General features: G+C 40.4%; 2 protein-coding genes and 1 long non-coding RNA gene across 3 annotated transcripts; 1 reads left to right on the plus strand and 2 right to left on the minus strand.

Moving 5' to 3' along the window:
- Positions 1 to 638: 638 nt before the first annotated feature.
- On the minus strand, positions 639 to 1,311 carry LOC139655569 (uncharacterized). Its single transcript, XR_011696074.1, has 3 exons — positions 1,212 to 1,311; positions 973 to 1,079; positions 639 to 830 (listed from the first exon to the last, which is right to left on the minus strand). It is a non-coding gene; the product is annotated as an uncharacterized lncRNA (long non-coding RNA).
- A 3,649-nt stretch (positions 1,312 to 4,960) lies between these two features.
- LOC139655581 (uncharacterized) lies at positions 4,961 to 7,628 on the plus strand. The gene is made up of 4 exons (XM_071533018.1): positions 4,961 to 5,367; positions 6,180 to 6,452; positions 6,573 to 6,679; positions 6,820 to 7,628. Exons 1-4 carry the CDS (start codon positions 5,087 to 5,089, stop codon positions 7,053 to 7,055), a joined length of 897 nt encoding a protein of 298 aa, XP_071389119.1. The 5' UTR covers positions 4,961 to 5,086; the 3' UTR covers positions 7,056 to 7,628.
- Positions 7,629 to 9,959: 2,331 nt separating this feature from the next.
- On the minus strand, positions 9,960 to 14,889 carry ppp2r3c (protein phosphatase 2, regulatory subunit B'', gamma). Its single transcript, XM_071533017.1, has 14 exons — positions 14,733 to 14,889; positions 14,454 to 14,578; positions 13,834 to 13,938; positions 13,512 to 13,624; positions 13,311 to 13,408; positions 12,951 to 13,021; positions 12,704 to 12,836; positions 12,529 to 12,584; positions 12,201 to 12,276; positions 11,770 to 11,906; positions 11,427 to 11,564; positions 11,109 to 11,168; positions 10,131 to 10,877; positions 9,960 to 9,987 (listed from the first exon to the last, which is right to left on the minus strand). Exons 1-13 carry the CDS (start codon positions 14,797 to 14,799, stop codon positions 10,683 to 10,685), a joined length of 1,374 nt encoding a protein of 457 aa, XP_071389118.1. The 5' UTR covers positions 14,800 to 14,889; the 3' UTR covers positions 9,960 to 9,987; positions 10,131 to 10,682.
- Positions 14,890 to 15,436: the final 547 nt, after the last annotated feature.

The raw sequence follows: 15,436 nt of genomic DNA on the forward strand, positions 1-15,436 counted from the left end.
ACACTGGATATTTTGTCTACTTGTACAATACAGAATGGACAAATGCATGTTGTGACTCAAGATGATACAGGATATCAAGGGGGTGACATTAAAGTACCAACTACCCTTATAAACACACAATTATAACACACTATGGTACTTCACTTAAGTCCTTGGTTGGCAAAATGATAGCACTTTCAAATATATATGATCTAAATAAATACATTCACATATATATTTTGAGCTAAGGATAACAATGGCAAAGCAGCATCCAACCAATAAGATACAAAGCTGTATTTCTGGATATATTGAAGTGCCTGATAAAATGACATTTGTGCAGCATCCATGTGATATTATCATATGTCACATGCATTTTGTCTCTATTGAGTGGTTCCCAGTCCTGGTCCTTGGAGCCCAGAGTACTACTAGTTTTCTATCATACCAGATAGCATCCATATGATGTGTAAATCATAGACTGCCCTTCCCTATTTAGATGGCTAGAATGAAAACCAGCAGGGTTCTGGATCCTGAGGACTGGGATTGAGATCCACTGGTCAAGTCAAAGCTAACTGCATTGCTTTGTCCCTTACATAAAAGAACAATGGAGAAACTCTAGCTTTTAGATTTACCATAGCACATGACAATTTCAAGTATCTCTTGATACTCCTCAGAATCTCTGTCAAGATAGCCATGATTTTCTACATATTCAATGAGATCTCTTAATTGTTCAGAATTGATGATGCCCTTCTTAAAGTAATACTGGAGCACTTTCAGGAAGGCTTTCCTGTAAATTTCCATCGTTCTGTCCTTTGAAATAACAGCTTTCCTTTTGGGGGTTTTGTTGCCCATTTCTGTAACAAACAAAGTATATATTTGTGAAGGAGTTGATATGCATAAACTGCTTAAACAACCAAATCTCAAACACAACAGGTCAGACACAGTGATATCCATCTTGTATACACATAAATGTAAGAAAAATGTCAGCGTACAAACCTGCATCATCTCTTATTTGCTGGGAAACATAAGGGTGAGCGATGATAAAAGCCTGTTTCAGCATTGGCTTCACTTCTCCTCTAGCAATTCTGCGTGCAAGCAGAAGCCTGAGAACACAACAACAAAACAATCAGAGAACAGTTAGCAAGTGTCAAACCAAACCTTGGTCCAGATCCACATGCACACATACAGTATACAGCACATTACATATGCAGTAATGTGAATGCAAGAACACCAACCTGCATTCTCTAGAGGCCCTGCTGGCACCAGTAGACAGAGCGTCTCTGTGATGATGTGTGGACACCTGAACGGTGAGCAGGTTCTCTCCGCGTGGGTCATCCTCCAAGCTCATCACCATCTCGTAAAGACTTGGATTTATGTGTTGGAGTGAATCAAACTCAGGCTGATCTCTTGCCCTCCTCAGAGACTCCAGTGGTGGGATGTGATCCGCTTCAACGTAGCCTTTATCCCCGTCTTCACCACGGGAAAAATTCCTTTTATCACGTTTAAGACTAAAAAATAGAAGACTGAATTAGTACATTATATGTCAGCATGAAATACCCCTAAAAGTTGTGGCTAAAATACATGCATTTTGTTTTAAAAAGAAATATCAGACCAAAACCACTTTCTGTATGCAACCCCACTGTAATATGTTGCTAGAAAATTTTTTAAAATATTGACAATCCACAAGTGATTCACTTGTCACATTTTTATCTTGAACTGGAAAACCTTTTGGCCAGCCAGACAGGAGTGTTACTGCCCTGCCACTTACTGTGGCAGGTTAACAGGTTAATTAACACTTCATTAAAGACTTCCCACATATTCTACTGATTAGGCCTACATATACATTAGTAAATACTAGTGAATATTATATTCATCCAAATCCCCAAGCCATCAACCATGCCCCGACCCCATTCAGATCTATTTGTTACTTTGAATATGTGTCAACATCTCCAAGGTTGAGGTATTCAGCCACGTCAGATGAATTAAGATCTCCATCCTCCTGCTGTTCCTGGAGTGGCTTCCTCCTTTCCGGCGACTGCTCTCCAGAATCATCTGCACTCTCTTCTACAGATTGCCCCCTTTTAATCCATTTGTACACATCATGAGCTAGGATATGTGCATCTAATTCTGCTTTACCGCCTAATAGAGCTCCTACAGACCATGCCATTCCAAATGAGTTCTTCAGCTGCTCCAATCGTGCCGTGAAACAGACAGGAGGACAAAACGTCAAGTTACTGATATTACTCTCTATCAGAGACTGTCCCTTTCCTTCCTGCTCTCTCGCTCAAAGGAAAACAGGAGGAGACCTTCCTTTTATGCCATCTGCCTTGAGAAAGCCCAGTAGACAGTGACCAATGAAAATGTCCAGGTGTGAGGGACAGAGAATCTAAACCAATAGATGCTCACTGCAGTAATATCTGTAAAGGACATGATTTCCAAGAAATGCAGACGGGAGGGGTTTGTTGCTCTCTCACTCACTCACTCCCTTTGCCTGTCTGAGAACTCTGCACTGTCTGTGGTCCAGAAGATGTTTTCACTACTCTACCTTGGAACATTTCAAGTGTATTACCAGTAAAATGGTTTCAAAATACATTAATTGCAGTGTAGACCATCCACAACTACAGATATGTTATATATATATTTACTATGTTGTATTATGGATTTGGATTAATGTGTTCATAGATTTGATGTGGCCCTACTTCATACTGTGTACCACTGTAAATGAGAGGAGGGAGTACTGAAGCATGTGAAAGGAAGAAGCTTAGATAGTCTATACAGGCCTATTTCCAAATTGCCATTTCTAGCCAAGGTTCTGGAAAAAGTTGTCTCCTTTCAGTTAATATCATTTATGAATAGAAACAGCATCTTTGAATATTTTCAGTCAGGCTTTAGAGTCCTCCACAGCACAGAGACTGCTCTCTTGAAGGTTACCAATGACCTCCTCCTCACTGCTGATAAAGGTGACTGTTCAATCTTAATTCTCTTATATCTTAGTGCAGACTTTGACACAGTTGACCATGATATTTTGCTTAATCGTCTGGAAAACTGGGTGGGGCTCATAGACACAGTTCTGAATTGATTTAAATCCTATTTACTGAATAGATCCTTCTCTTTTGTGTTAGGTAACCTCCTCAACAGCTCATATGAAATTAGGTGTTCCACAAGGGTTAATCATAGGCCCTCTGTTATCCGCTGACATAATATTCACTTCTTTCACTGTTATGCAGATGAAACGCATATATATATACCCTAATAAAACCAGGCGATTCCAGCACTCTCAAATCCCTCGAAGACTGCCTTTCAGATATTAAAAGATGGATGTCACAGAATTACCTCCAACTCAATGAAAATAAGCCTGAGATTGTTCTATTTGCCCCCCCCAGACTCCATCAACCAGCTTCAATTCAATATCGGTAACTTGTCCAACAACATCAAACCAGTAGCTAAGAATTTGGATGTGTTATTTGATTCAGATCTCTGCTTTAATGATCAGGTTAAGAGGGTTGTCCAGTCTTGCTTCTTTCAGTTAAAAATATTTTTCTAGTAAAAATTAGTCTGCCAAATGTGAAATTGTAGTTTCTAGTAAAAAATCTGTTCTACACATTGGATGGATTTAATTTCAGTACCATGCAGCAGGTTGTTTGTTTCTTTTCTTGCTAGAGATATGTGCAGAGTGAAATGGTTAGTGCAAATGCAGTGTTGCATCTCTAGGGGGCACTCCAGTCATTCACAAGTGTTCAGCTTCCCTTCAGGTCCTGCACTGAACTGAAGACAGGCCACTTATGGAAACTACTAAATGCAGTTTTCTTCAGGTTCTTATCCCATCTTTTATCAGTGTACATGAACTTTGATAAAGCCTTTACAGATGAACACCATTTTATGCTGAATTTCTGTACATTTCCATCGTTCTGTCCTTTGAAATATAAGATTTCCTTTTTGGGGTTTTGCTGCCCATTTCTGTAACAAACAGAGAATGTATTTGTGAAGGAGAGTTCATATGCATAAATGACTTAACCAGCCAAATATCGTCGCCCTTATCCCCATCTTCACCACGGGAAAAACACCTTTTATGACATTTAACGCTAAGAAGTAGAGGACTGAATTAGTACATTATATGTCAGCATGATATAACCCCCAAAATGTAGCTAAAATACATTTATTTTGTTTTTAAAAGTAACTCCAGACTGAGTCACTTTCTGTATGTGGCCTGGCCACACGGTACAAGATATAAATCTTCCTCAATATGTTGATAATACTGAGAATATAGCCAAATGTAAGACACATTACAGATATAGACAATCCACAGCTAGTTAATACCACAAGTGATTCACTCCTCACATGTGTATCCTCACTTAGCCAGTCAGACAGGAGTGTTACTGCCCTGATAACATGAACGCGCCCCTTAATGTACTTACATAACACCAAACATGAGCGTTGTCATATTTCTAAAATGAAGTTTGTGGAAAAAACTGAATATCTCCTAAAAGATTATCTACTTGTGCCTTGCAAAAGCATTCATACTCTTCCTATGGTGGCTCATTAAGGTCATTTTTTCCAAATTCATTAACTTTTGCCAGAGGAAAAGGGTCTGAATACTAATGCAATGCACATATTTCTTTTTTATTTTTATTTTCATTGTAGTTTTTGTTGACATTCACTGAATGTGTGCTGAATAACAAGTTCAAAAAGAAAAAAAGTTGCATGTCTCATTTTGTAATTCTACAGACGGGTCTGAATTCTCACTGTATTTATCCAAATAAGGAGTGAGAGAGAGAGAGCTGAGGTCAAACAGAGAGCAACTCCCTGGAACAGACCCCTCCCGTCTGCACTTCCAAGAAATCATGTCCTCTACAGCAGGCTCCACATTAGCAAACAGGGTGAGCATCTATTGGTTTAGAGTCTCTTCCCCTTACAGCTGGACATTTTCATTGGTCACTGTCTACTGGGCTTTCTCCAGGCAGACGGCATAAAAGGAAGGTCTCCTCCTGTTTTCCTTTGAGCGAGAGAGCAGGAAGGAAAGGGACAGACTCTTGACAGAGTTTAATATCAGTAACTTGACGTTTTGTCCTCCTCTTTTTCAAGATTGTAGCAGCTGAAGAACTCATTTGGAATGGCATGTATTGGAGGAGCTGTACTAGCCGGTACAGGGCTATTCGGAGCAGTTGTAAACGCTTTCCCTGTTGCCGTTGGTGGAGCTGTAGTTCTCACAGTTTATGGTGGATACAAGTTGATTAAAAAGGGAGTGGAACTGGTAGAGGAGTACACAGATAATTCTGGAGAGGCACCGTCCCAAAGGAGGAAGTCATTCCAGCAGCAGCAGGAGGATGGAGAGAAAAATTCATCTGAAATGGCTGAAGACCTCAACCTTGGAGCTGTTGACACATACTCAAAGTAAAAAAAATAGATCTGAATGTGTGGTGTGTGTGTGTGCCTGTGTGTGTGTGTGTGTGTGTGTGTGTGTGTGTGTGTGTGTGTGTGTGTGTGTGTGGTGATTTGGATAAATAAAGTGCCTTTAGAGAATTCAGACCCATCTTATGTAATAATAATTTAAATAATAATAATAATAATAATAATTTCATTTTGTGGAATTACAAAATGAGGCATACAACTTTCTTTTTAACTTCATATGTTATTCATAATCTGAATGTTCAAACTGAAGGTTTCCAAGGGTGAGGTACAGTAAATAACAAAAACCTACAATGACAAAAAAAAAAAAAAAAACTTTTAATTTGGACAAAATTACTTTAATAGGTAGACAATCTTTTAGGAAATTAGAAAATATTCTGTTTTTTCCACAATCTGCTTTTTGTTCCATTTTATTTTTGGAAGTATGAAACACTCAAGTTTGGTGTTATGTAAGGACATTAAGGGGCGGGTTCATGTTATCAGGGCAGTAACACTCTCTCTGGCTGGCCAACAGCCCATTAGTTCATCAGGATAAACATGTGAGGAGTGACTCACTTGTGAGATAAACAAGCTGTGGATTGTCTATATCTTTTAATGTGTCTTACATTTGGCTATATTCTCAGTATTATCAACATATTGAGTACGATTTATTTCTGGTACCGTGTGGCCAGGCCACATACAGAAAGTGACTCAGTCTGGAGTTACCTTTTAAAACAAAATGCATGTATTTTAGCTACAACTTTTAGGGGTATTTCATGCTGACATGTAATGTACTAATTCAGTCTTCTACTTTTTAGCATTAAACGTCATAAAAGGAATTTTTCCCGTGGTGAAGACGGGGATAAAGGCTACGTTGAAGCGGATCACATCCCACCACTGGAGTCTCTGAGGAGGGCAGAAGACCAGCCTGAGTTTGATTCACTCCAACACATAAATCCAAGTCTTTACAATATGGTGCTGAGTTTGAGAAATGACCCACGCGGAGAGAACCTGCTCACCGTTCAGGTGTCCACACATCATCACAGAGACGCTCTGTCTACTGGTGCCAGCAGGGCCTCTAGAGAATGCAGGTTGGTGTTCTTGCATTCACATTACTGCATATGTAATGTATATGTGTGCATGTGGATCTGAACCAAGGTTTGGTTTGATCACTTGCTAACTGTTCTCTGACTGTTTTGTTGTGTTCTCAGGCTTCTGCTTTCACGCAGAATTGCTAGAGGAGAAGTGAAGAAAATGTTGAAACAGGCTTTCATCATTGCTCACCCTTATGTTTCCCAGCAAATAAGAGATGATGCAGGTTTGTACGCTGACATTTTTCTTACATTTATGTGTATACAAGATGGATATCACTGTGTCTGACCTGTTGTGTTAGATATTTGGTTAAGTAGTTTATGCATATGAACTCTCCTTCACAAATACATTCTCTGTTTGTTACAGAAATGGGCAACAAAACCCCCAAAAGGAAATCGAAAATTACAAAGGACAGAACGATGGAAATTTACAGGAAAGCCTTCCTGAAAGTGCTCCAGTATTACTTCGAGAAGGGCATCATCAATTCCGAACAATTAAGAGATCTCATTGAATATGTGGAAAATCACGGCTATCTTGACAGAGATTCTGAGGAGTATCAAGAGATACTTGAAATTGTCATGCGCTTCGGTAAACCTAGATGAATAGACCTTTAGTCCTTTCCAAAAGGATGAGAAAAAAGAATACTGCAGTCCACCAATTTATCTTGCCGTCTAAATATATTTTTGTATTTTTTGCCTGGAAAAACATGCGTGGCTTTAACTAACTATTATCTCGCCTTCAGTATATTTACCTTGCGCTACATTGAAACGTGTATGCTTACACAACTCAAGTTTCATTGTGTGGAAGATGGATTGATTTGGATACATTTGGACTCACTTGCTATTAGGTAAAACTGATGTGATATTTGCTGTAAGCTGCTGTTTTGACAATTCATGACTCACCATTTTTACCGTTTTAAACCAGTGTGTGGATTATGTTCTTAGTTCTTAGATGTGTGTATAATACCATGTTAAAGCAATAAGTGGCTCAGCGTTTAACACCAGGCTTGAGGCTCATTTATCTAGTACAGTATAATATATTGAGGGGAGGAACCTGTATTGCACTCAAACCCATTTTCTAACCCTCATTACAGTCTCTGTCACATCCATGCCTCATATCTTATTGTAATTGCTCTGTTTTCTCTGTTGTTGTGAATAAAACTCATTTGTTCCCTTCTTTTGCTCTTCCTGCTTACTTTGCGATGAGCTCGATGATTTGCTTTCATGTGAGCTGATATAAGCTAAACATGTAGGGGGAGACCGGGGTTGGTTGGCACACAGCTATTTTCTGGCACTTTGAGGGTCACAGACACAAAAATGTAACATCAAAAATTATGTTAAAACATCTGAAAATTCAGTCACTTTTTGGTGAGGGCAACATTTCAGTTTTGTAGTATCAAAAGTAAAAAACAAATGGTCCCCACACTAAACGTATTACAAAACTGTGTTAGATAGAGATATTGGAACTGTACAACCTCCACTTAACAGAGATAAGAATCTGCTACAATTTGATATAAGATTTGAAAGTCTGTGATGAGTGATGGTAGCTGGGTAACATCATATATCAGAGGGGTGGGTCCCAGTGTGAGCGGGGTTGGTTGGCACACACTCCAAAGGCCTAATTCACATGTGCATGGACTTACACACACACACACACACACACACACACACACACACACACACACACACACACACACACACACACACACACACACACACACACACACACACACACACACACACACACACACACACACACACACACACACACACACACACACACACACACTCACATGCACAACGAAAGAGAGAGGGGGAGAGAGAAAGGGAGAAAGAGAAAGGGAGAGAAATAACAGGGCCTACAGGTTTAATTGTTGTTATTTTGAATGGCCTAATTATTTTGACTTAATTAAATTCTTATTATTTTGAATGGCCAATGGCAATAATAATTCCTAGAGATGAACTGGTTCAAAAATGTTGTTTGGTTTAAACTCTATTTTATTTTCTATTGAATGTTCATGTTTTCTGGTTCTTGTTTGAATTTAATGCTCGACTTGTTTCTATTGGGTGCTATTGGTTGCATTTTAACACTGTGCCAACCAACCCCATAACGTTTGCCAACCAACCCTGTGTTGGGGCTGGTTGGCACAAGTGCACAACATGACTTTGATCATGAATCTAATCTAACTTTAGAAAACAGTTGTGGACATTAAACTATTTATTTGTAGCTGAGACCTTAACCTTTCGTAAGATAAGCCACTGGCATGAGGACACCGGGAACTTGCCTGCCCCTCTGCCTCCATCATGTGTGCTGGTCCTCAGGTCGCATCATCCCTCAACTCGGGGTTTTTTCAAAGAATGGCTTGGGGCCCAAAATATGGCTGTGGGAAGACAGAAAGCGCTGAAAGAAATGATAACAATAACTATAATGGAGCTGGTGGTAGTCAAGGCTAATGGTAATGTGGTGTGTGTGTGTGTTCATTTCATTCATTTATTTTATTTTATTTTAGTACCTGGAGTTTCTTCTACAACTTAACAAATGATTTGCATCTCTTCATTCTGTGTATTGTTAATCGTCATATACTGACCAGTGTGTTTGTGACTTCGCTTCTGAGTTTTATCACCGTGCAAATAAAAGGAATGGGCTGAGTGTGGTACTAACTCTGCCAGGGTTAGAGGTTTGTTTCCCACTGGGGCCAAAAAAAGAAAATAGTCATTTGTGTAGAAATGTACACCACATGGAATAAGAAGTCTCATTCCACTCAATATATTGAACTGATCTTGGAGCATCTAAAACATGAACGGTATAGGCAGAATCCTTAGAGTCAAAGAGTAAGAGCTTCTTTCTAAAGCCGCCATTTTGCACCAACATTCAACAATCATACAGGGAGAAATCCATCGTAGAAGAGGAGAGAGACCAATTTATCCATTTATAGAAGCCTCAATAGACCAGAATGCAGTGCAGCCAGAACACATGCTGTGTTTTGAGTAAAGGGCACAACTCATGCTACTTTGCCTCTCATGTTACTATGCTGTTGGTGTCTCCACCTACAGGTACAACTGCAGCTGAATGCAACAGGTTCAGGCCTGTTCTCTGGAGGCTGTTGAAAGTCATTCTGGCTGAAGTAGATGAGGCAGGTTGAGGGAAAGCGGGTACAACAAAAATTAGATTTCAACACTTCATCACAAAATAACCTCCTGGAATCACAGAAACATCACAGATTGATGAGATCTACCGGTGTAAAAGCATCCGGAGGTGGATTTTTCCTTAAAGAGTGCGTATGGAGTTTGGGTCACAAGGTTTTAATGGGTAAATGTGGGTATCGTCTGTGTAGCAATGGAAAAAGGCATTGTGTTTACGAATATTATAAAGGACTAAATTTGCAATCTCAGTCAATAAAGGACTCAGTGACTGCAAGGTTAAACTGCAAATTATTACCTTTAATTTGGGGGCATTTCATCCATATCAGATGAACTGTTACTTCTTTCACTTCTTTTGGTGTGTATCCATGTTGTTGGCAGTCTGCTTACTTTTCTATGAAATCAACAGTTGATGTTAAAGAACACTTGTGACCTGAACCACATAACGCATAAAAAAGCCCAGCTAGTCCAATCAATATTTATGATGCACAACTCTCTCCAAACAAGAAACTAGAATACTAAGATATATACTCAAACCTGTGATGGAGTCGGGATGCAAGACTGGAGCTGAAGTTGGGGGAAAAACACCAGGGCGCATGAAAAGAATCTGCTCGTTATCAGAAAATTTATGAACAGGAAAGATTTATTCTTAATAACGTCAATGAAAAACAATATGCATATTACTTCATATTTACTGGACAACAATATGAAACAAGGCTAGCTTGAGTTGTGATCACAGTTGTCCACAAACAATCATTAAATAACCCACTGTCCCTGGCTGTCCTTTTTCCACCCACTCCTCCATCTTTCTCTCTCTCCTTCATCTCCCCTCTTTTCCCCCACCCTCCCTCCATTCATGTTGTCTAGGCTTTTACAGTTTAGGCATTTAGCTGACGCGTGTCCAGAGGGACTTACAGTGAGTGAGCAGGTAGGGGTTCAGTGTCTTGCTCAAAGACACTTTGACAGGACCTATAGCTGTCGATGGGTTTCAACCTGGGACCTTCTAGTTACGGGACAGCCTCTCCTCTCCTCCTCTCTGACCTCCACCATCCCTACACTTCACTCCCCCCCCCAAAAAAAAATCTGTCTTCATGTGTCGTCGAGGTCTCCGGCGCTGCTGCCGTCGTTGTCGTTGGCGACCAGCACTTCTCTGTTCTCATAGGTCCAGAAGCCGTTGAGGTCGATCAGGATGCTGGACACCGTGTCGCCCTGGCAACTGGTCACCAAGTCCTGCAGCGTGATCTTATAGGGGTCTTTGGGCTTCACCATGTCAAAGATCTCATCCTGTGCAGAGAGTGACATCACCATTTTACTCTGACATCCTAGGGTAATTTTAATCCTGTCTGGATCAACACAATTTCCAAATTGAAAACCTGGAAAGTGTCATTTTCTATACTTTTCAGAGCTGTGCAGTAACCTAGTAGACAGCCTGGTATGCTTTGGTTTATTAAGTATTTACATTAATGAACATTAACTGGACTGTGTGTGTGTGTGTGTGTGTGCGTGTGTGTGTACCTTGACATCCTGGAAGGAGACGGGCTCCTGGCCGTGGAGCTTCATCTGCTCCTGAATGGCCTGATGAACACACACACAACACCAATGTGAAACACTGATACAGCACCGTCTTTGTGTGTGTGTGTCTGTGTGTGTGTGTGTGTGTGTGTGTGTGTGTGTTGTTGTAATTTGGTCCTCACAAAAATAGAAAGATGAATATGTGGATACTTCAAAAATGTAATAGATGAAATATCCCCGTAGTAATACAAACATTCTGTATCTGTCTCACATTTTGAGTGTGTGTGTGTATGCATATTCATGTGTGCATGCAGCTGATACCCTGAAGAAGTAGTTGAGAGAGAAGACGTTGAGGTATCCTCGGTTCTCCATGTCCAACAGTTTAAAAATATACTGCAACGCTGCTGGCTCCTTCCTGTTCTCCAGCGCCAGTACAAAGTCTAGATAGGTCTTATAGTCCTGGGACAGGGACACAGAGAGAGTGAGAGAGACAGAGAGAGAGATAGAGAGCAAGAGAGAGAGAGAGAGAGACAGAGAGTGTTTGTGTGGAGGTTTGCTTCAAATTGGACTTCAACTTAACTACTGCTATTTCTACCACAGCTACTGTGACTGTTACTACTACTACTATTGTTAGTACTCCTACTGGTACTGTTACATGTAGTACCATTTCTCCATCATAGGTGAGGCACTCCTGGTAAACTCTGTCCAGGAAGACTGAGGTGAGAGTGGCGGTGCCGTAGCGGGAAAGCTCCTCTTTGCTCAGCATGCCGTTATGGTCCTTATCCAGGTTGAGGTACTGGCCTGCAGAGACACAGAGGCACATATATTGAGAAACATCCAGAAACACAAGTACAGCCACAGGTAGGTTGTGGTCTGTGATCTACGTGTAGGTACTTGTTACACAGACACACACACATATATGCAAACGATTAATATCACCATTTCGATACACGATACACCACAATTTTAACACCTGCATTATTCCTGAGGATTATTATATTTATTTGTTTTATTTTTTCCCTACAGTCCCCGTTGCACATGAACAAATTACATGAAACAGGAAAGTCAGCATCCACACAGATGTTTTTCCCTCACCGTAGACTCGGAGAGCCGAGGGAGCTGAGAACCAGTTAGACTCCTGACTCTCTTTAGACAACTCCTCATCTCTCAGCTGGAGACAGACAGAGAGAGGTGAAGAAAGAAATGACGTCAGTAATAGTAGCTCTTTAAATTTCATGGAAGTAAAACAAAACATAGTATCCATATAGTAAAATATCAAATTAATGTATTTATTCTGGAACACTATTAAAAATTATATTCTCATTTTTGTTGCTTTCACCCTTGAAGAAGTGAGGAAAAACTATGGGTCAGGACTTAAAAAGGTTAAGAATCCATGAATTATCATGATTATAAAATAACCTACTTCCAGCAGGTCATCCAGAAAACTGCAGGCCAAGATATCCTGGATCTTTATCTTTCCTGAAAAAGACAGACACACACACAGCTTCAGTTAAAGAAATGCTACCACTGACTTTGGCTGTAAACCCAGTCTCTCTCTCTCTCAACGCACACTTGCACATCCACTTTAACCTTCTCACCGGTGCGGAGGGGGTCGAGGAAGAAGAAGAACTTGCGAACGGCAGTGCAGACGTAGAACGAGTAGAACGACTTCTCCAGTCCGTCCAACTGGGGCAGAGTGGGGATCAGCTCTAGAATGTAATTCTCCAGATCCTAGAGAGAGAGAGAGAGAGAGGCACAGTCATCCTTTAAAATGACATCTTCATTTCTTGAGGGAAAATGTTTGTATATTACTTGAAATCGCTGGTTACTGATGGAAATGCTTACCGACTCTCTGAGGTATCCTTGTCCTGCAACATCGTATAGACTCAGACCTATCCTGGTCTGGTGCAGCCACACTAGACACATACATACACAGAAATGGACGACCTTCAGCAACAAGATAAGGTAATCCAATCTCAGCATACACCATCGTTAAAACAACACACAGGTGTACAGTCTCTCTGTCAAAACACAGGCTTCTCTGCATTGCAAAATAAGGGAAACTAACAAAGCAATACAAAATAAAGAAATTTAATGAGGTGAAGTCAACCAAGTTCAGCCTGCTCTAACTTTTGCAGACTGCTAAACATGTGAAAAGGGCGAAGGAGAAGCAGGAAGAGGAGGAAAGAGGATGAAGGTCCAGACCTTTTCTCATGACGTAGTTGAAGAACTGCATGATGGAGATCCTCCCATAGGGGTCGCTGTGGAGCAGCTTGCCATACACTCTGGCTGTGAAGAACTGTCTGGAGAGAGGAGAGGAGAAAATATCAACTCAGACCCACCTAGGGCAAATATTTTTACGCAAACTGTACTGCTGTTGCAAAAACTCTTTCTCTCTTCACTTACTTGCACTTGGGCCCAGCCTTCTCCCCCACCTTCAGGTAGGCTTCATAGCTGATCATGGCCTCCTCGCCGGTCATTGGAGGCACCTGGTGCTTATCCAGCAGAAACCACAGGTTCTACAAACAGATAGACAGACAAAGATACATAGAGAGACACACAGAGAAACATAAAGGTAGACAGGTATGAGGGCAAACAGACAGAGGCAGACAGACACAGATAGACACCTTTTTACTGAATACTTTTACTGCAGTAGTTAGTCAGTATGTGGTGTCTGACTGACACCACATACTTCCAGTGTGTGTGTGTGTGTGTGTGTGTGTTTTACCTGTAGTTCCTCATTGTCCAGCAGCTCTCTGCTCTTCCTCTGTAGAAAGACGGCTCTGGACTCCTCTCTCAGCTTCTGCAGTAGTATCTCATCCTCTGCTGGTAACTACAGAACAATATCATCAACAACATCATCATCAGACTGATTTTCACTTCTGCATCTCATCTTCAGCAAACAACCACAGTATAGACTCAACAACAACATTAAACTGTAAAGTTTTTTCTGCTGACAACTATGCATCAATACCATCATCATCTTCAACATAATCGTCTTCATCCTCACAACCATCATCTTAATTACTGTTATTGAACCCTACCTAACAGTATTATCATCATCATTAATGTCACCACATCACCAAGTTTACTATCAACAACAACAACATAACAATATTAAAGGAATAGTTCACCCAAAAATGTCTTGTAAATTAAATGGAACTGAAGTTGAAGTGAACATCAACTAACTCCATGAGCAACAAAATGAATACAGGACAGGACGAAGGATTATCACAGTCAACTACACGGGTGTGTTTTACCATAGGACAATCAAAATGAAATAAATGGAAATAGTTTTCAGGAAGTCAACGTTAAATTAGCGTTAAAATATCATATTTTTAATGATACCCTGTAGTAGAAGCGTGGGATGTTCTTGTAGGAGCGGTCTCTGTTGCCCCCTCCCTTCCATTCTGAGTAATATTTGGTGAACAGTTCAGTTTCCTCTGCTTTCTTTTCCTCTTCGCTTCTCTCATCTATACAGAAACAGAGAAACAGGCAAAACAAAAACTTGTTAACAAGAAAATCAAAACGTTACTCTTACTTAGCTGACGTTAGCTCGTTAGCTGTCAACTCAAAGTAATTTGGCTAGCTTGCTAGCTAGTATGTAACATTAACGTTACTTTTCACCTTTTTTGGAGTTTGATAACCTCCTTTTTAAAATATCCGACCAGTGAGGCGGGTTTTCTGTTGCCATGCCTGCTCCAAACCTATACTATGTTTTCATAAATATTACTTTTTTCATCTGAAATGTCTGTAAATACGTCTGTAAATAAACTGACGACAGTAGCTACCGAAAGAAAGCGAGACTAGAAATAAACTTCCGGTCAAAACTTTCCAAATAAAACCCTTATCGATGAACACATGTCGTGGTCGCAAGGTTTTTCGAATAACCCACAATACAAAAGGTGACAAAAAACTTAGAAACCTGTATCAAATGACTATATAACCGATATTTTTCCAAAATGTTCTGTACACATCAACAGTGACAAATTTGTGATTTTATTTTGAAGGCAAAATCGTCAGTTTTCCGGTCTTTTTCTGGCTATCTCTGAAAACTTGACGCAGCTCATAAACTGAACAAATAGCTGTCAAGCGTTGATGACGTCACGGTGTGCGACTTAAGTCATGCCTCCTGCCCTCCTGCAATACATACATGGCTGTGTGTCCCTGAAGTTATGTTGAAAGAAAGAAGCTGAATTAATTCCTCACCTTGTATCACGAAGGGACGCGTGAGTCGCCTTTAAATGATGATAACTATAAAGTCGTGTTGCCAATAACAGAAGGATAGTTGTCTTTAAGTAACTAAAGTCTGACAGCCTGACAGTCTGACA

Source organism: Centroberyx affinis, unplaced genomic scaffold (assembly GCF_046629955.1).
Source record: "Centroberyx affinis isolate AG114_WGS23_722 - 3 ecotype Tasmania unplaced genomic scaffold, CSIRO-AGI_Caff_v1 ptg002307l_1, whole genome shotgun sequence".
In the NCBI taxonomy this organism is placed as follows: domain Eukaryota; kingdom Metazoa; phylum Chordata; class Actinopteri; order Beryciformes; family Berycidae; genus Centroberyx; species Centroberyx affinis.